Below are 21,142 nucleotides of genomic sequence, written 5' to 3'. Positions count from 1 at the left end.
TAATTTGTAGTCCAGTGTGTGCTGAACTAAATGCTTCTTATTTAAAAGGTCTGGGACAACTTGTTACTGAATAATTTTAAAAAGCGCTAATGCTTGTAAATGCAAAAAAACTGCTTGTGACCCAAAACAAAAATAGCTGCTGTTTCTAAATGAGAATCAATACACTTTTTGAGCCCATTAAACATCAGGAAATTCAGCCAACAAATATCAAATTGGTAAGGCATACAGGAAAAATGGGCATCATTCTGAAGGAAACATGGCATTTAACAGCTGGTTGCATGAAGGCTAGACCTCTAGATAAGTTGGACAGACCGGCACATTCCTCTGCTCTTTGTATTTAGCACCAGTAATAAAATATACGGAAAAGTTCAAACAGACCTTTGATGAAAAACACGCAGTGTACCACACAGAGAACAAGTTTCTAGTATGATTAAAATGCAGAAGCAGCTTTATGAACAATATAGACATCAAGCTTTCCAAATAGTAACCACCACAAGAATTAATTCAACATATATCCATTTGGTGAAACTTTGAAGACCCTCAACATACTATGAACAAGTGTTGCACCAAAAAAGATTATCTTTTCAATGTGGGGGTTTCAAGACAACAACATTTTTGTGGTCAAGTGCAGTATGTGGCAAACACATTAGATCATTCTAACATTCCTTGTAAGTCCACCCTCAGCTATCTACGTTTAAGAAACAATGGAGCTTTGGACATTACCCGATATTGGGCCAAAAACTTTATAAGAGACAACAATGATCAGAAAACATGGCTGCAAATCTGCCTGGACACAAAAAAGTAACAATATGTTAATAAATGAGAATATATCTTTCCCTGTAGCATCAGGTAATTCAGTAGTATTAAATTTAAGTCTTCTGCAGCTGTAAAGAAATGAACCATATTCTCTTTTGTTTGGTTTCTGTCAGACTGGCACACACTGAATCCAAAGCCCCAGAAATGAATACCACACACACTCAAACGGCTTAATACAAGGTGGTCCATTGATAGTGTCTGGGCCAAATATCTCACGAAATAAGCATCAAACAAAAAAACTACAAAGAATGAGACTCGTCTAGCTTGTAGGGGGAAACCAGATGGCGCTATGGTTGGCTCGCTAGATGGCGCTGCCATAGGTCAAACGGATATCAACTGCCTTCTTTTTTTTTAATAGGAACTCCCATTTTTTATTACATATTCATGTAGTACATGTCACAAACGTATAAGTACGTGGTATCATGTAACATTCCACCAGTGTGGACGGTATTTGCTTCGCGATACATTAAACGTGTTAAAATGGACCGTTTACCAATTGTGGAAAAGGTCGATATCGTGTTGATGTATGGCTATTGTGATCAAAATGCCCAACGGGCGTGTGCTATGTATGCTGCTCAGTATCCTGGATGACATCACCCAAGTGTCAGGACCATTCACCAGATAGTTACGTTATTTAAGGAAACAGGAAGTGTTCAGCCACATGTGAAACTTCAACCACGACCTGCAACAAATGATGATGCCCAAGTAGGTGTTTTAGCTGCTGTCGCAGCTAATCTGCACATCAGTAGCAGACAAATTGCGCGATAATTGGGAATCTCAAAAACGTCAGCATCGATTGCACCCGTACCATATTTCTATGCACCAGGAATTGCATGGTGACGATTTTGAACGTTGTGTACAGTTCTGCCACTGGGCACAAGAGAAATTACGGGACGATGACAGATTTTTTGCACGCATTCTATTTAGCGACGAAGCGTCATTCACCAACAGTGGTAATGCAAACCAGCATAATATACACTATTGGGCAATGGAAAATCCAAGATGGCTGCAAAAAGTGGAACATAATCGACCTTGGTGGGTTAATGTATGGTGCGGCATTATGGGAGGAAGGATAATTGGCCCCCATTTTATCGATGGCAATCTAAATGGTGCAATGTATGCTAATTTCCTACATAATGTTCAACCGATGCCACTGCATGACAGAACGGCGATGTACATCCAACATGATGGATGTCCAGCACATAGCTCGCGTGCGGTTGAAGCGGTATTGAATAGCATATTTCATGACAGGTGGATTGGTCGTCGAAGCACCATACCATGGCCCGCACATTCACCGGATCTGACGTCCCCGGATTTCTTTCTGTGGGGAAAGTTGAAGGACATTTGCTATCGTGATCCACCGACTGCCTGACAACATGCGTCGGCGCATTGTCAATACATGTGCGAACATTATGGAAGGCAAACTACTCGCTGTTGAGAGGAATGTCGTTACACATATTGTCAAATGCATTGAGGTTGACGGACATCATTTTGAGCATTTATGGCATTAATGTGGTATTTACAGGTAATCATGCTGTAACAGCATGCATTTTCAGAAATGATAAGTTCACAAAGGTACATGTATCACATTGGAACAACCAAAATAAAATGTTCAAATGTACCTATGTTCTGTATTTTAATTTAAAAAAACCTACCCGTTATCAACTGTTCGTCTAAAATCATGAGCCATATGTTTGTGACTATTACAGCGCCATCTATCACAAAGCGAAAAAAGTGGTCCAACTAAAACATTCATATTTCTTTACGTACTACACGAATATGTAATAAAAAATGGGGGTTCCTATTTTTAAAAAAAAACAGTTATCCGTTTGACTTATGGCAGCGCCATCTAGCAGGCCAACCATAGCGCCATCTGGTTTATCCCTTCAAGCTATACAAGTTTCGTTCTTTGTAGTTTTTTCGTTTGATGCTTATTTCATGAGATATTTGGCCCGGTCACGATCAATGGACCACCCTGTATAATTTGGGCTCTGCTGTGGCACCTGCAAACTGGCAGCGTGCATTATTGAGCAGCATAGCATACAAGCACCAAATATCGTGGTTCATGGCATCACTGAATACAACATCCAATCTAGTGACCTACGCAGTGATAAAAATCTGATCACCAAACACTACATCAGATATATTTTAGAACCCAACACACTGCAGGATGACACCCCATCCTTGTCTCCAAGAATATGCAAACGTTCTTTGGAATGGTGCGTGCCACTGCTTTCCTAGGCTTTACATTCAAGTGATTTTTGCCCAGCAGACAATGTGGAATATGGTTGGTTCCTAAGTTGATCATGATGCTACTCCAGCAGCCCTTGTTGCTTTGTAGACACACGTACAGTATGTGTCAACTATGTGGACACAGATTTCCCAGAAACAATTCCATGTCTTCTTGATTCCACAGAACAAGTTTAGCTGCTCTGGAGCACATGGAGGCTTCACATCCTTACTGTATTCTCAAAGTAATCTGATCTTGTGTCTCGTGAACCTAACCTGAAGCATATGAATCTTTTCATTCACGTGTGTCCTCCTTGGAGTTTCACTTGTAATAACTATTTCCTCCTCAGAGCTGCACTTGCAATAACTGTTAGTTAATGACTGATTGATTGAATGACGGAGATATGGGACTAAATGATGAAGTCATCAGTCCTGTGATTCAAAAGTTGTGTGCCTAAGACAGAGGTGTCCACTAAAAGTGGACAGATCCAGTCAGAGGGATCAAATCATAAAGTGAGGAAGCTAAAAACACACACAGAAGAACACATAAAAGGATAGGTCAAATCAAAAAACTGAAAAAACAGAGGCATAAAAGAGTGGTTTTTGCATGGGGGAGTGGTTATGGGTTCCAGACACCAAACAGGAAAGCAAAACCTTACAACTGAAAATAAAAACCACATTCATGAGGGAAACTGAGGACCAGTTCAACCATCTGTGGATAATCTGCTAATATTAAAGACAAAGAATCTGGAAGGTATACTTAGTATGAAGGGCCAAAAGAAGGAGACAATCACCAATATATGGTACACCGTCAGTCTGGCTCCACAACCACATTGTGGGGGGTGGCTTGTTATGCAAGAGAAAACAAGGGATGAGTTTAATATGACTGATGTGTAGACGGCATAAGACAGTGGATTCTTTCCAAGAGGAGTAGAAGGAAGAACTCCAAATTTCAGCAATCCTCTTTATTGTGTGACATTTATGACTGAGTGCAGTAGCACATCAGATCTCATTCCACTTTTGGGCAGAGAGAGATTTGATGTGTATCTACATATCTGCACGTGGAATCATTAAAGGAATGGTGGGTAAGTGTCTGCCTCTCCAGCCAAATGGTCAGCCAGTTCATTCGTTGAGATGCCCACATGACTTGGGACCCAGAAAAGGAAAACTGAGCAGGCGGCATGGCCAAGGGCATAGGGAAGGCCATGTATAGCAGATACCAAGGGTGATGAGAGTAGAATCAATCTATACCCTGCCAGCTGTTCATTAAGTCAGTACATATTAAAACACTGTGGAAGGAGGCCTGAGTAGCAAAATGGATGATCCTCTGATGATTCAGCTCTGCTGTGAACCCACAACATGATCCTAGCAGTAAATGACGTTCCATGGCATAAGAAACCAGGAGTTGGCTCCGTCACATTTGTAGAGGTGTAGTCCACGCTTCTGTGAGGAGACAGTCAACATGACTAGTGTAAAAGGCACTGACAGCCAGACGCATTCCATAATGATAAACAGGGTCAAATAGTTTCAGAGTGGGAGGAGCTGCTGAACCATAAATCTGACAATGATAATCTAGTCTGAACATAGCCAGAGCACAGTAAAGATGGAGAAGAATAACACGGACTGCAGCCCAAGACATGTGGCCCAGGAGGCAGAGAGTATTTGGCTTCCACATGCATGTAGTTTTCAGGTGGTGAATATGGGGAAGCCACATCAGCTTTTTATAAAATAAAGCTCAAGAAACAGCACTGCGCTACAACATCTAGGCACTGGTTGCGGAAATAAAGTTCCAGATCAGGTGTACTTCGATCAATGGCAAAAAAGCTTAACCTGCATTTTGGAGGGAGAAAACTGGAGGCCATGGGGGAGAGAGCACACAGAGGCCTGCCGGAGCTGGCTTTCAGCAGATGCTACCAAGCAGGAGCTGCATCAGATGCAAAAATCGTCAACATACAATGCCGGAAAACCTGAGGCCCAACAAAGCTTACAAGCCCATTGATGGCGATGAGGAAGAATGTGACACTTGATACAGAATCCTGTGGGATACTGTTCTCCTAGATCTGAGGGGTGTTGACTGAAGTGCCAAGTCGAACCCGCAAGAGTCAGTGGGATAAAATCTCGTGAATAAAAATCAGAAGGGGGCCGCGAAAGAATAACTAAAATGTGATGGCACCAAGCCGTGTCGTATGCCTCATACAGATAAAAGAAGACCCCACGATGAGGTGTTGGCGGTTAGTAAAAGCTTGTCGGACTGCTGTTTCCGGTCTGAGTAAGTGGTCAGTTGTAGATTGTCCTTCCCGGAACCCAAATTGATACGGGGACAAAAGAACACGAGATTCAAGTACCCAACATAATCAGAAGCTAACCATTCTTTCCAGCAGTTTACAAAATGTGTTGTCATGCTAATTGGCCAGTAGCTGTTGAGAGATGTTGGGTTCTTTCCGGGCTTAAGGACAGCGATAACTATGCTGTCTTGCCACTGCAAGGGGAAGGCACCCGTAATTCAAATGTGGTTGAAGATAGTGAGTAGATGCTGCCTCTGGGCAATGTCCAAGTGTTGGATCACCTGGTTGTGGATGGAATCTGGTCTGGGGCTGTGTCATGTGAAGAGATAAGAGACTCCAAGAATTCCCATTCAGTAAAGGGTTCATCATAGGATTTAGCTTGGTGGAAGCTGAAACAAGGGGGGCAGGGATGTTTCTTCAATTCGTCCTTTCTGTTAGAAAAAAGTAGTAGGATTGGAAGAGAACCCCAATGTGACAGCAAAGCAAGTTGCACGGTGTTCTGCAAGGACCTATGGATCACAACACTGAGCACCAGAGCACCCTGTAGGACAAGAGCCTGGAAAGTTGATTGTCACTGGCTGCCCAGAAGGCTGCGGAGCTTGGAATAAACCTGTGATGAAGAGGCATACATCCACAGGGAGAAAACACAGCACTCTCTGCTTAGTAAGGTAGTGAGCCTTAGCAGGGAGACACTTAAAAGCAATAACGTTGGTCTATGAATGGTGGTGTTTAAATTGTTGCAGCACCCACCGGTGATCCTGGATAGCGACTGCTACGTCCCTGGTCCACCACGGTACCAGTCGATGACGAGGGGGACGTGTGGATAGGAGGATAGCAGTGCCAGTGGCATGTAGAATAGTGGCAGAGATGTCTTGCACGACCACATCAATGCAATCCGAGAGAGAGGTGACAAAGTGCACAGCAGATGTTATAAAGGCCAACTGGCTCTGTGGAATGCCCAAAGTGAGGGCCCGTCTGCCTGGCGGCAGGAGGAGAATGATGGAATCCCAGGAAAGTGGTTGCTGCCACAAAGATCCTGGGGTGACCTGTGTAGCGAAGACATGAGAGCTGGGCAAGAGATCGTGAGATCGATAGAAGAAAAGGTGACGTGAGTGGTACTGAAGTGGGTCTGTAATAAGTTGGTAAATTAGAAGCGCACTACCCATCGAAGTGTCACTCCTTCCACAGGGGGTGTTGTGCACTGAAGTACCCAATGAGAAGATGTGAGGGGCAGAAGTTGCTGTATTAAGGCAGCAGGTCAATGTAAGGAAATGGCCTACCTGGAGGGAGATAGACATTGCAAATAGTGATCGATGGGGTCGTTCGCACTGGTACCACTATTGCTTCCACATTGGTATGAAGGGGGTTCCTGTCTCTAATGACATTGGTGCCAACCAAAGTGCATACCCCCTCCAGATGCGATCCCAGGACTGACAGTTCCGACAGAATGTCCAATAATCATGAAATCTGGAGAGTGGGCATCACGGAAGTGCATTTCTTGAAGAGCAAGACAGAACACAGAATAAGAGGAAACAACTGTTGCACTTCACCATTCGATTATCATGTGGTGAGGATCCAAGTTAGACATAATTAAGCTGAGGGGAGGTCATGTCACCTGGTCAGTAGTCGTCACTGACAGAGATGGGGTGACATCCACAAATAAGATGTCAGACTCAGGTTGCAAGGGGGGGTGATGGCACTTCTGGTGGCACCAGCGAGAGATGCAAGTTGGGGGGGAGGGGGGGTTTCCACGGCAGAAGCCCCATCACCAGTGGGCTGGAGAGGAGGGTGTGGGAACTGCAGGGGAGGGGGAGGGAGATGGGGCTGGGGTAAGGAAGGGGTATGAGGGGGAAAGGATGCAACGGAGGCAAAAGGAGAAGAAATTGACAATGGGTGGAGTCAGTCATATTTTTGGTGAGCCTCAGCATAAGTCAGGCGATTCAGTGACTTGGATTTACTTTTCTCTCTTGTAAGGTGGGTAATCTGGTAAGAGTGGACAGTGGTGGCCATGACAATTTACACAAGCAGGTGGCGGAACATGAGGGCTTCCCTCACAGTGTGTCTGCCAGACAGCGGGAAGACATCTCCCCAAAATGCAAGGACCAAAAGCACCTCATGTATGGCAGGACATACGGCTTCACATAACATTGGTCACACATAACCTTCACCTCCTCTGGGAGCGTACCTCCCTTGAACGCCAGAATAAAGGTTCCGGTAGGGGGCTGAGCCCAAGACCTCCAAGAAAAGACTGTCCCAGTGCGAAGGGGGTGTACAAACCCCTTCTACATAGAGGGCACACAGTAAGAGAACAAGAAAGGAATCTAAGACTTCCACTTCTCAGGATAAGCGTATCCAGAAAAAGCTGAGTCAAGAAATAGGGAAACAGACCTATAGTACTGCAGTTTTGGTTTTTAGGATGGTGATTATCCACTAGTCAAGATCACCTCGCAGCAGGAGCAGGTCATACAGATGGCTCTCTCTGAGAAGATTGGGGGGGGGGGACACTGGTCCAGGACCCAAATTCAGAAGATTCTATCTGAATCACAGTGCTCTTATCTTTGTCTGTGAATCTGTGTACAGTGGACTGGCTTAAGGAAAAGGTGCCCCTTAATATCACCGTGGGAGGATTTGAAGCTTCTGCTAAAGACAGTGGCTGAACTCTTCAAGACTGCAGAGTTGTTAATCTGGGTGCCAAAACTCCTTAAGGACACCTCTCCAGAAACTCTGAGAAAACAGGGTCTCAAAACCCGAAAGTCTTGACAGAGGATCGGAAGGTAATCAACCGGAAGGTTGTACCAAACGGCCAAACCCTTGTGGTAGAAGTCCCTAAAGGCAATGAAGGAACAGGACCTGAGACTATCTTGCGGTTCTCGCAGGTTGCCATCAGGGTAAACAAAGACATCAGAAGTGACAATGGTGGCAAGATGGAGACTAAACGTGCTGCAGATAAATCTGCAACACAGTAAAGGGGCCACCACTGCCCCGAGTCATCTTCTGGAAAGACACGAAGTGGATGTGGCCCTCATTCAGGAATCCTACTTATATAAAGGGGTTGTATCGAGCCTCAACGGCAAAGGATGTAAGCTGGTTTATGCTAGAAATATAAGAAACTCCAGAACGTGCATTTATGCAAAAAATGGAATCCCCTTCATGCCCATGGCGGACTTTTGTTCCAGGGATTTAGTGACCATCAGGATGTGACAATGTGAGGAAGGTATCACGAGGGAGTTTGTAATGGCATACCTTCCTTACGAGGACAGTACTCCTCCTCCTGAGGAGGTGAGGAGACTGATGGAAGCCTGTGCACAACAGAGCAACAGAACAGGTTGGATGCAATGCTATGGCCCACAACTTAGTGTGGGGCAGCACCAACACCAACAGTAGATGTGAGAACCTTCTAGAATTTCTTCTAGTTAATACCTTAGAGATCCTCAATAGGGCAAGGAAACTACATTTAGAAATATAAGAAAGGAAGAGGTAATTGACATAACCTTCGGTTCCACTTTGATGGGTAGTTATATAAAACAATGGCACGTAGCTTTAGAGCCATCCTCATCAGATCACATGTATATTAAGTTCGAGGTTGAAATGGGCATTAGACAGATCATGTCCTATAGGAATCCCAGGAAAATGGACTAGGAGGTGATTAGGAGAGACCTTAACTCAAGCCTATCAGAAGTCAGTACTTCGATAAGGAAACCAGTACATCTACATCTACATTTATACACCGCAAGACACCCAACAGTGTGTGGCGGAGGGCACTTTACGTGCCACTGTCATTACCTCCCTTTCCTGTTCCAGTTGCGTATGGTTCGCGAGAAGAACGACTGCCGGCAAGCCTCCGTGCACGCTCAAATCTCTATAATTTTACATTCATGATTTCCTCAGGAGGTATAAGTAAGGGGAAGCAATATACTCGATACCTCATCCAGAAACGCACCCTCTCGAAACCTGGACACCAAGCTACACCGCGATGCAGAGCGCCTCTCTTGCAGAGTCTGCCACTTGAGATTGCTAAACATCTCCGTAACGCTATCACGCTTACCAAATAACCCTGTGACGAAACGCGCCACTCTTCTTTGGATCTTCTCTATCTCCTCTGTCAACCCGAGCTGATACAGATCCCACACTGTTGAGCAATATTCAAGTATAGGTCAAACAAGTGTTTTGTAAGCCACCCTCCTTTGTTGATGGACTATATTTTCTAAGGACTCTCCCAATGAATCTCAACCTGGCACCCACCTTACCAACAATTAATTTTATATGATCATTCCACTTCAAATCGTTCCGTACGCATACTCCCAGATATTTTACAGAAGTAACTGCTACCAGTGTTTGTTCTGCTATCATATAATCATACAATAAACGATCCTTCTTTCTATGTATTCGCAATACATTACATTTGTCTATGTTAAGGGTCAGTTGCCACTCCCTGCACCAAGTGCCTATCCGCTGCAGATCTTCCTGCATTTCGCTACAATTTTCTAACGCTGCAACTTCTCCGTATACTACAGCATCATCCGCGAAAAGGCGCTTGGAACTTCTGACACTATCTACTAGGTAGTTTATATATACTGTGAAAAGCAATGGTCCCATAACACTCTCCTGTGGCACAACAGAGGTTACTTTAAGATCTGTAGACGTCTCTCCATTGAGAACAACATGCTGTGTTCTGTTTGCTAAAAACTCTTCAATCCAGCCACACAGCTGGTCTGATATGCCGTAGGCTCTTACTTTGTTTATCAGGCGACAGTGAGAAACTGTATTGAACGCCTTCCGGAAGTCAAGGAAAATGGCATCTACCTGGGAGCCTGTATTTAATATTTTCTGGGTCTCATGAACAAATAAAGCTAGTTGGGTCTCATACAATCGCTGTTTACGGAACCCATGATTCCTACAGAGTAGATTCTGCGTTTCCAGAAATGACATGATACGTGAGCAAAAAACATGTTCTAAGATTCTACAACAGATCGATGTCAGAGATATAGGCCTATAGTTTTGCGCATCTTCTCGACAACCCTTCTTGAAAACTGGAACTATCTGTGCTCTTTTTCAATCATTTGGAACCCCCCGTTCCTCTAGAGACTTGTGGTAGATGGCTGTTAGAAGGGGGCAAGTTCTTTCGCGTACTCTGTGTAGAATCGAATTGGTATCCCATCAGGTCCAGTGGACTTTCCTCTGTTGAGTGATTTCAGTTGCTTTTCTATTCCTTGGACACTTATTTCGATGTCAGCCATTTTTTCGCTCATGCGAGGATTTAGAGAAGGAACTGCAGTGCGGTCTTCCTCTGTGAAACAGCTTCGGAAGCAGAGTTTGAGGAGGTAGCAGAGGCAGTGACCTCTGCCATCATGACCTCATACCACGACAACTGCTCAATCACAAAGAAGTGCACGAATAGGAATGAATCTTGGTGGGACAACAACCTGGTATCACAGAGGGAACAGGTACAAAGACTTTTAACCTCGCAAGAAGGAAAGGACAATGGGTAGAATATAGGGAGGCCCTTGTTAAATACAATCTTGCAATTAAGCAAGCAAAGCAGGCATCCTGGAAGGTATTCTGTGAGGAGATAGAGGTTATGGCTGTTCACGCCAGACTTCACAAAATCCTCACTAGGATACCAATTAATCCAGGAGGAACTTTAAGGAAAGAGGAAATATACAACACTGGAATTACTCCTCAAGACTCATTTTCCTCAATGTCCTCTGACATACAACACAGACCAGGGCAAGGTAACCTGGGAGATATTGGTTTTCAGATATTCGAAGGGAGAACTGGGAATCTGTCGGAGACTGTGTGGACCATAGATGAATCCAATGAGCGCTGGGAACATTCAAACCGTTCAAGTCAACTGGCCCAGATGGAATTTTTCCAGCGCTCCTGCAACAAGCAGGAGTGAATTTAATAAGATCCCTGTGTAGGTTACTTACGGATAGCCGAGCAGCAGGAATCATTTCTACTGTCTGGAGGGCAGTGATGGTTGTCTTCATTCCAAAGCCAGGGAGAATTGATCATACCAGGGCCATGGATATGAGAACAATCAGTCTGTCCTCCTTTCTTCTTAAAACATTAGAAAAACTGGTCAACATGCATGTTAGGAAGAGGAGATTAACTATGGTCCCTCTACACATTAACCAACATGCATAACAGCCAGGAAAATTGGGTGAAACTGCACTTCACCAACTTGTTGGGAAAGTGGAGAAAGCACTACACTTTCAGGAAGTAGCCCTCTGCATCTTCTTGGTCATCGAAGGAGCTTTTACCAACACGACCTTTGAATCGATGGTTACAGCAGCAGAGGTGCATGGCTTGGAGACCACAATTTGCAGGTGGATTGGAGCCATTCTTAGTGGTAGAAAGGTAGAAGCCACCACGATGCAAGAAAAAATGGTAATCAACACGACCAGAGGCTGTCCTATCCACAAGAAGGAGTCATGGCCCCTCCACTGTGGAACCTTGTGGTGAATGAACTCATTGTAGAATTAAACTTTAGACAGTACTTTTGCCAGAGATACGCAGACGATATTTGCAAATTTTCAAGTACAGTCGGAGTTATGGCACAAGGAGCATTGAACATTGTGCAAAATTGGTGCAGGAAAGAGGATCTAAGGGTCAGTCCTAAGAATACTGTTGTAGTACTATTTACGAGGAAGCAGATCCGACACACATATCAGAATCTCAAGCTTCTCGATGAAACACTACCAGTGAAGGGGATAGTGAAATATTTAGGGGTAATCCTGAATGAGAAACTATCATGGAACCCTCACATAAGGAGCACCTGTTCCTATGCGAAAGGTACTCTAATGAGTACCAGGAGAGCTTGTGGTAAAACCCGGTGATTAAGCTCAAGAGTATGTACTGGATATATACCACAGTAGTTAACCTATGATCACTTATGGGGCTACAGTGTGGTGGAAAAAGGTAGAATAGCGGGTAGCTGCTAATTAGCATGCTAAGATGCTGAGATTGGCCTGCTTAGCCACTACAGGCAGAATTAGCAGCACCCACTGCTGGGATGGGAACCATGCTGGACATGTCCCCATTAAACCTGTGGGTAAAGATGGAGGCAGCAGATGGAGCACACTGGCAATCACTGGGGTATCCAGGATCTCACACTAAAATACTGAGTGAGTAGACATAGGTATGGTTGGAGAAATGCCCGCCAACTATATAATAACTCCCAGCTGCTTCAACTAGCCTTTCAACGTAGTAACTGGAAGAAGAAATCTCTGGGAGAAGAAAATTTGACATCGTACTGGGGACATAGTCTGGTTCACTTATGGTTCGAAAACAGACCAAGGTGTTGGGGCTGGGGTATAAGGAGTGTAGCAAAGGCTAGAAAGTGCAATCTCTCTAGGGACTATGGGCACTGTGTTTCAAGCAGGAATATCTGGTATCAGGGTGTGCGTGGATAAAAATTTATGGAGGTGCTACAGAGGTCATAGAATTTTCATTTATTCAGGCAGCCAAGCAGCCCTGAAAGCACTGGCAGCCTCTGCAACAAGATCAAAGATTGTGGCAGAATGCCACAAAGTCCTTGTGGAGTTAGGGGAAAGCAATAGGGTAACCCTATTATGGGTACCTGGTCACTCAGGGATTAGTGATAATGAGCAAGCCAATAGGTTCACCTGGATAGGAGCTGTGACACCTTTTATTGGACTGGAACCTGTACTGACAATCGCCAAGGCAACAATCAAAATAAAACTACGAGAGTGGACAAGAAGACAGCATGTAGAATATTGGGCTGAGATCCAAAAGCACAAAAAAGGCAAGGTATTGATGCTGAAGCCATGTTCTAAGAGAAGTATCTCAATCCTGGGCCTGAACAGGAAAGAAATGAAACTCATTGTTGGACTATTGACAGGCCATGGGAATATCAAAAAAACACCTACATACAATGGGGATAATAGAAGAAGACCCCAAATGCAGGATGATTGGTGTGGGCAAGGAAACCGCATCACATTTGAATTTCAAATGCGAGGCATTGGAGATTAAAAGTCACAGAATATTCGAATCAACCAGACCTGAAGAAATTGTGTCTAGTAAAGCACTGGTAAAGGATCTCCTCGCACTGTTCAGAGGCATTGGTTGGCTTTACTAGAGACACAGGGAACGATACCGCACAATACATTCTGTTTCAATTCGGGCAGCAGTGGGCTTGACCGATGTTTTTGCTTCCCTGATAAAATCAAATCAAAATCAAGTCAAGGTCTTGGCATCAGTGTGTTTGTCTTAAGACTCTTCTGCACACGTCAAATAAAATTAACACTGCATTGCTCCAGACTAGTCCAGAGTTCATCAGTTTGGCGTTTCCTTATGAAAAATCACTCCCTGGACCATTTTCAAAGACTGATGACAAGTAATGGACACCAGGACATCGCCAAGACGATCACAAGCTCGAAGAGCTGCATATTGGGTGGCAGAAGCAGCTTTGATCAACACGGAGCCCGACTGCACCTTACTGAGAGACTCCACTTTGCCAAACTTGTCCTCAATATTCTCTGCAAAAAGCAATGGCTTTGTGGCAGTTAATGTACTAGTACAGACCACGTAGCAGGGAAAGTGTTTCATCCTAAGATGGTGAGCCTGGCCCTCCTCCCAGGATGTTACTATAGAAAGGCAGGCTTCCGGTTCCCATAAAGCAGCATCCAATGATCCTTGAACACTTGAGCAGATGGTCATTTAGGAATAGCCAGATTTTTGCAGCTTTATGCTTTTATGCGCCAAGCATCCAGCCTGATACCATCCATTACAACCAGGGGCTCTCCCCGCGGGAGCCACCCACCCATTCCATCTGGAACGGTGGCCATTGACAGGACTTTTGATGCTCCAGGATGACAAGCAAGCACTCCTTAGCATACATGGGGAGGCAACAGCTCAGGTATCAGCAGTGTGACCACTGTGTTGCCAGGGACTCAGCCAGATGGGCACGTAACAGCCTCACCACATGGACTGGCTACACATGCTGGTGACCTAGTGGGCCAGAGTGGGGCTATGACAGGGAAGTAAGGGGGGGGGGGGGGGGGGGGGGAGGGGAGGGGAGAGAGGAATCCATGCCATAAAGACTAGGGTGGGAGTTCTTCTCCAAATGGTTCACACTAAAGACAGAAAATTTAGAAGTGGAAGTCAAACCCCAAGGGGGGACCAAAAACGCCAAAAAGGATGAAAGAAGACAGACAAGAGGAACAAAATTGCAAGGAATACTACGAACCAGGTGGGTAGCCAGGTTTATACAAATCAGTACACCGAGAGTGGGGAAGGAGGGGTCAGTGGTGAAGGAGCACACTGAAGGAAATTCAGGCTGGGAAGGAAGAATGGGCTGCAATAGCTCAGGGCTCTGTGTGTGTGCGCCATGCACAAACTCACAAAAGAACTGTGAACCCCTTGGGGGGGGGGGATGTTAGTTAATGCTTAATACTGGTTTCCCCAGGTTCTATGAAATCAATTAAGAAAGTTTCCTTGGGCATATCATTTTGTTCATATTCCACTTGCAGACAGTTATCACACTTCAGCAACAATTTCATATAGCACAGCAACTCCCTAAATATTTATGTAGAACTTGACCTACACACTGATAGCAGTTTTGCACAAGAAAGAACAAATATTTTCTTAACAAAAGGTATCTCCCACAATATTTGTCACAAAAGAGTTTACCAAACTGCTTTCTGCAAAAAGCTAAAATTTGACCTAATGGGTAAAGATGAGAAAACCTGGACTGGAAATTTTGTCACTGTACTGAGAAATATACGAGACAATCAAAGATGGAAATGTGGAAAATGAAAGAATTTTCCTGTTTTGTCCTATTACTCACATCAACCCCCACTCCCTCCTTTCCCAAGACCAAGGTAACTATCATAAACAATTAGTATATCCGAGATAACTATCATAAACAATTAATATATCTACAGTGTGCAATTTGTTAAATGTTTGGAATCACTTGGTTAAAAAAAGACATTAACAAGAAATATTTGTTTTTCCATTTTTAATCTTCTTGTTAAAAAAACATTAAACTTTGTTTTAAAACTATATAAGACACTCACCTTCAAAATTGCTGGCAACTGTTCATGCGAGATGTTGACTTCGCCATAGTACATAAAATCTACCATTATTTTCAAGTCATCATATTTAACATCTTTCAGAATAACAATTGGGTGCTGGCATGGATTCATTGTAAACAGCATCTGTGTGAAGACAAAAGCATCAGATAACTAAAGCATCCGAAAAGATATGTGAAGTATAAACAAGTGTTAAGAGGAGGAACTTTTAAATCCCCAATTTTTATTATTACAGTTTCACACCCACAAAAGAAGTTCAGCTGGTAATAGAAAGTAGAAATGAGCTTCCACAACACAAAAGTAATCCTTCAGCCTCACAAAAAACACTTCTCATCAGAAGGTCTCATCAGATGTCAAAAAATATTAAACTTACAAATACCATTGCTAAATGTGTCTTAAAAGTCTGTAATTCTCAAATTAAATAACATTTACTTCACAACGTAACTCAACAAATATGTATTTAATCTCATGAGCAACTGAATTGGAGTAGTTTCTGTGTCTTGGGGAGGTTTACTCTCGTCACCATGGCAGAAGGGAAGAGTCCAGGATGTCACATGACTGGGTTGAAATCAGACCTTGTCTATCACAAGTGCACGAGATGCTAATCAGCACATTTGGCTGCAACCAGATGGCGGGTCCTGACATTCGGAACACTCCATCTTTAAGATTGTGCAGGCAATGGGCTTATGTGCCACAATCATGAGTTTACTGTGAGCAGCTTGATTCGGAAAAAGCTGCTGCTGCCAGTATCAAGTAGCATGGGCAAAAATATACTTACTAATCAGGTTGCTGTAGGTCATTCTGGATTGTATCTACAGGTAGATAAACCATACTGCACCAAATATCACTCATCAATTCATTGTGGGACAATAACAGCTGGTGACCACCCATATCACTCAGAACCACTAGTTTGCTGAGGGGTACAGAAACCACCATGCCACAAGTGAACTCCTGATCACCACATGCCACAAACCACAGAGACTGGCAAGGGCCCAGGAACACTGCCCTTGGCAGCTTAAATCATGGAAATAAGTTGCCTGGATAGACAAGTTGTTGTACATGTTGACGACATGGTATGAGTAAACAGAGAACTACAGAAGGTGATGCATCTCACTTTACAACTGAGTATCACTCAGGCACGTGGTGGAGCATGGAATGAAATGGAGCCCAGTATGTCTGCCATTGTCTCTTAGCAGCCAACAACACAGGAACCCATCACCCAACCATGTGCATCCATTTGTCTGTCTACAGCACTCTTCAGGCATCACATAATTTCAAGAAGACAAAGCACCACCTGTAGCTCTGAAACCAAGCAAGAATGGTTTGAGGAACATTCTACTAACTTGAGGACGCTGGTGAGGCCTGTCAGACCATCCAGCCTTGATGCTACTGAGCATATCTGCCAACAAGTCAGTTTTGCACACATTAGATTTGAGCAGCAGCTGGGCAGTCACAAATCATGATGGCTCCCCAACTATTCCAGTGTTTCAAGGAGTCCATGCAGTGTTAACACCATCAAAAGTGAAAAGAGGTATTAAATGTTAATATGAATGTTTGTCTAATTAAGTTGCTCATGAATGTAAATTTCCATGGCTGTTTCAAGAACTCTGTCATTTCATATGGATTATTGTATTTTCTTAATATAAATCACAAGCCAATACGACTTTAGAAACTACTTGCTAAGGAAAGTAAAGAAAATTTGTTTATTGCCCAAGTGAAGATGAAGTTATTGGAGATAGATCACTTCCTAATCATTGCATTTGTTTTCCTCAATAACAATAGGAATATTTATCAAATAGAACATCACCACTATCCTGAATATCATATGCTAAATGCATAGTTTTACCAAATAATACATCAGGAGGGATGTGGCACTTTTTATGACAGGGTTCCACACTACTGTGAATCCAATTGAGCCAAGAACTCTCCATGATTTACTAATCTTGACCAAACAGTCATTTCCTAAGTGTATTTGGTTCATTCCCACTCATAGTTCCACGAAATTCTGTCTCCTAATGAAGTCTGGTTACTGTGTTCTGTCACTTAATTGAGGCACTTTAGTCCCTACTCAATTTACCTTGTTTCACCAAAAAACCGAAGTCTCTTTTTTCCAAATTCCTCTTAACCATTTATCTAAATGTCACGATCCAATCCTTGCACCCTGCCTATCCACTCGCCTGTCCTATGAGCAACTGGTTGCAGATGAGGGGAGCATATCCACATGGCCATTTACATTGGCCGGTGAATACTGTACCTTATCTCTTCGGGTAGAATTTATTAATGGAGGCTGTGAGGGGCTAGTCAGCTACACAAAGCTGTCTCTCAACTTTCTTGCTGAACATGAGCCACAAGCCGAGTCAAAGAAAAGAAAAACATATTTGGCGCCTGGGAGGCCATGCACTGTCACAGCAGTGGGTTGTCACACACTGTGGGGCTCTAGCTAGCCACTGCCATCTTTGCAGTGGGTAGTGCAGTATAGCAGTCCAGGAACAATGGGTTTATTAAGATACTCATGCTGTCTACCTTTCCGTAGGGAGTCACTGCCATTCACCCCAGCGCCACATGTTCATGCCACTGTCACTGTTGCATACCAACTTCTCTTACAGATCATTAATTTAAGTGTGGATTTTTTAAATTACTTCATATTCACCACTGACTCCACACTTACTACAATTTCCACTATATCAAATTCGTCCCTTTGGTCACTGTCGAGTAATTACGGCTGAAAACAACATATACGTCAATGTTAAACACACTACTGACAAAAATACACTTATTTCACAGTACTGGCATAAAAAATCCAAGTTAAAATAGACTAAAAATTACTCACATGTTGAAAACAAAGTAGTAATCAACATTAATAAAAAGCATAATTATGACTTGAGCCTATATGGCTCATGCCAGCCTTTGTCTCATACACAATCTGTATAAAGGTTGGTTGGTTGTTTCGGGGACGTAGACCAGACAGCGAGGTCATCGGTCTCATCGGATTAGGGAAGGATGGGGAAGGAAGTCGGCCGTGCCCTTTGAAAGGAACGATCCTGGCATTTGCCTGGAGCGATTTAGGGAAATCACGGAAAACCTAAATCAGGATGGCCGGACACGGGATTGAACCGTCGTCCTTCCGATTGCGAGTCCAGTGTCTGTCTGTATAAAGTATAAAATATATAATCATGTTATGAGAGCACATTATAAAACACACTCTTAACTAATTTTATCATTATATGACAAACCAGATAAAAAGCCACGAGATTAAATTTGTGCTTCCTGGTGATGTCAATAATAAAAACTGTACTGGTCGAAACGGGCAGGAATTGACACCAATTTATTTGCACTATTTCCACTTAACTTAAAACTTGAGAGTTATTTCGTTTTTATTATTTTCACAGAAACTTAAAATTCCAAGTACATTTTGGAAACTCAACGAAAAACGAAAATAAAGACCCGCTTAACATCAATTTCAGCACTGACAGTTAAATGTTCAGCCATTGGAGAGCATCTGGTACTACATTTGTAGCCTGGCTGTTGCATTTTGGTTGAGGTAACTGCCATTAGGTATCATCTTTACTGTGTGCTGCTTTGCATACTCAACAACAAAACACGAGCTTTCAGACTCTCTCCTATACTGCTGTTTTGGGCAATGCTTTCAAAACAGGATGGCTACAGTGGTCCTGAGTTTAACATTGAATTTAGTGGCTCAGAAAATAAAGAATGTGATGTTACTTCGTTAGAGACAGAGACACGACGTTTAGTCAGTTTAGTGGTATGAGATAAGTACATCCACTGTGCTGCACCAAGCTCCTCCAAGATTTATGTTCACAGGAAACCATTGTGAAATACATGGTTAGACTTCATACCTACATGGTAACTAAAAAATAACTTCAAATTTCACAACAATTTAGTTGAAGTCGAGTGCAGAAGTATACTCAGGATTTTATTACTGGCGAGCTTCAGAACTTTGTAACTAATTATTTTGAGCTTTAAAAGCTGTCTTTATATATCTACATGTAATGTCATTCATTAAAGGACATTTTTCACTACTAAAAATGTTTTTTTTTTGCAATATAATTTGAAAAGAAAAAATGTTAGGTTAAGGGGTTACGACTCACTCTGACATCCTGACACAAAACAATTCCCTGCGTACATATTAACTTTCCAGTAATGGGAAGACAAAGACAATTGGATACTATTAACAGCAGTAAAAAGCACTAGAAAATACATTCAAATGCTACATGGTCATGAAGATATATACAACAACGCAGCACAAAGTTATGATGTTACAATGTTTTCTGGATTCTGTGTAGTATGTCAAGTATTGTGTAACTTAAAAAGACAACATGTGAAGTATGGAGCTCATGCAGGCATCACACCTTATGGCATGCTTTGTGGCGTGATGCCCCCATGAGCCTCACACTTCAGATCCCATCCTTCAAGTAATACAATACAAGAGATATTATGTTGTGTGCTGACGAACAGCTTGGGAATTTTTGTAACTATGCTGTGTTACTGTATACGTTTTCATGGCAGTGTAGCATTTGAATGTATTTTCTAGCTTACTGAGATGTTTATGTTCTTTACCATCGCAAATAAAGTCTGACTGTCCTCATTTCACATTACCTTGATTAACACCTAAGAGTTTATTTATCAATGCTGGAACAGGTTTTGTATCAGGAAGCCTGCACGTCTTAAATGTAGTCCTTGGAAATTGCGTAAATATATTGGAGCCGATAACCACCAGTTCCGACCAGTACATGAACATTACCGGCACGGGCACTATGCCCAAATTTAGTTTCAGGGGTTCTTATCCTGTCTTTTATGTAACTGTAAAATCAGTTAAGAGCACTGCATTTATCTACGTGTTTTAGGAGGTGCTCTCATAATGTGATTATTTATTTTATACTTTATATACAAATGGTCTATGTGACAAAGGGTGACAATGCCATAGATGCTCACTTCATTTTTATGCTTTTTTGATGCTGTATTTTCAGCACATGAGTAATTTTTAATCTATTTTAATAAAGATTTTTCATGTTTGTATTGCGAAATGTTGGTTGATTGGTTGGTTTAAAAGAGGGGGAAGGGACCAAACTTCAAGGTCATCAGTCCCTTGTTCCTAATAAAACAATGCCATAAGTGTGAGAATAAAACAGATGAGACATTTAACACAAAACGGAAAGAAAGGAGAAACCACAAGAACGAAGGAAAGGCAATGAACACCAAAAGGAACAAAAGAGGACAAGAAAACAGAGAGATGCTAGAAACAGAAGAGAGTAAAACAAGGAAGCAGATTACAGTAGCTGGCCAACCATGAGAATAAAAAGGCAAAGCCAGCCCACTCTGCAACACATTAAAACCTCCACCCTAAAAGCACTAGGGTGGAGGACACAGAGGGACAAAAGTCATGAGCTAAAACTTAGATCAAATGATAAAATCCACTCTCACAAATAAAGCATAGAACTAAATCAGCCAGTGAGGCGTTGTCAGATAAAATGAGCGGCAATGAGTCTGGTAACCCAAGATTTCGTTGCTGGGCAGTCAAAGTGGAACAGTGCACCACTGTCAACCCGGCGCTGACCGACACTGAGGCGGGTCGTCACGGCACAAGGGTAATCGTGGGTTGCCCAAGTGTGGCCAATTTGGAGCTGGCAGAGGGCAACTGATTCCCTGCAGGAGGTCCGCATGGAAGACTTCCACACATTCGTAGTCTCCTTAATGACAAGAAGTTTGTTGCACATACTGTTATGCCATTCCATCTCC

General features: G+C 43.0%; 1 protein-coding gene across 1 annotated transcript in view; it reads right to left on the bottom strand.

The window, feature by feature from the left end:
• The window catches only part of LOC124613723 (longitudinals lacking protein, isoforms H/M/V-like), a gene marked incomplete at its 3' end in the record, with an annotated part of 232,414 nt that overhangs the window by 150,651 nt on the left and 60,621 nt on the right, over nt 1–21,142 (bottom strand). Inside the window, exon 3 of the mRNA XM_047142443.1 lies at nt 15,371–15,511. Coding sequence (XP_046998399.1) covers nt 15,371–15,511 — 141 coding nt within the window. The remainder of the gene's footprint in view (nt 1–15,370; nt 15,512–21,142) is intronic.

The sequence above is a fragment of the Schistocerca americana genome, chromosome 4 (genome assembly GCF_021461395.2).
Source record: "Schistocerca americana isolate TAMUIC-IGC-003095 chromosome 4, iqSchAmer2.1, whole genome shotgun sequence".
NCBI classification, from domain to species: domain Eukaryota; kingdom Metazoa; phylum Arthropoda; class Insecta; order Orthoptera; family Acrididae; genus Schistocerca; species Schistocerca americana.
This window is presented reverse-complemented; position numbering and strand designations above follow the sequence as displayed.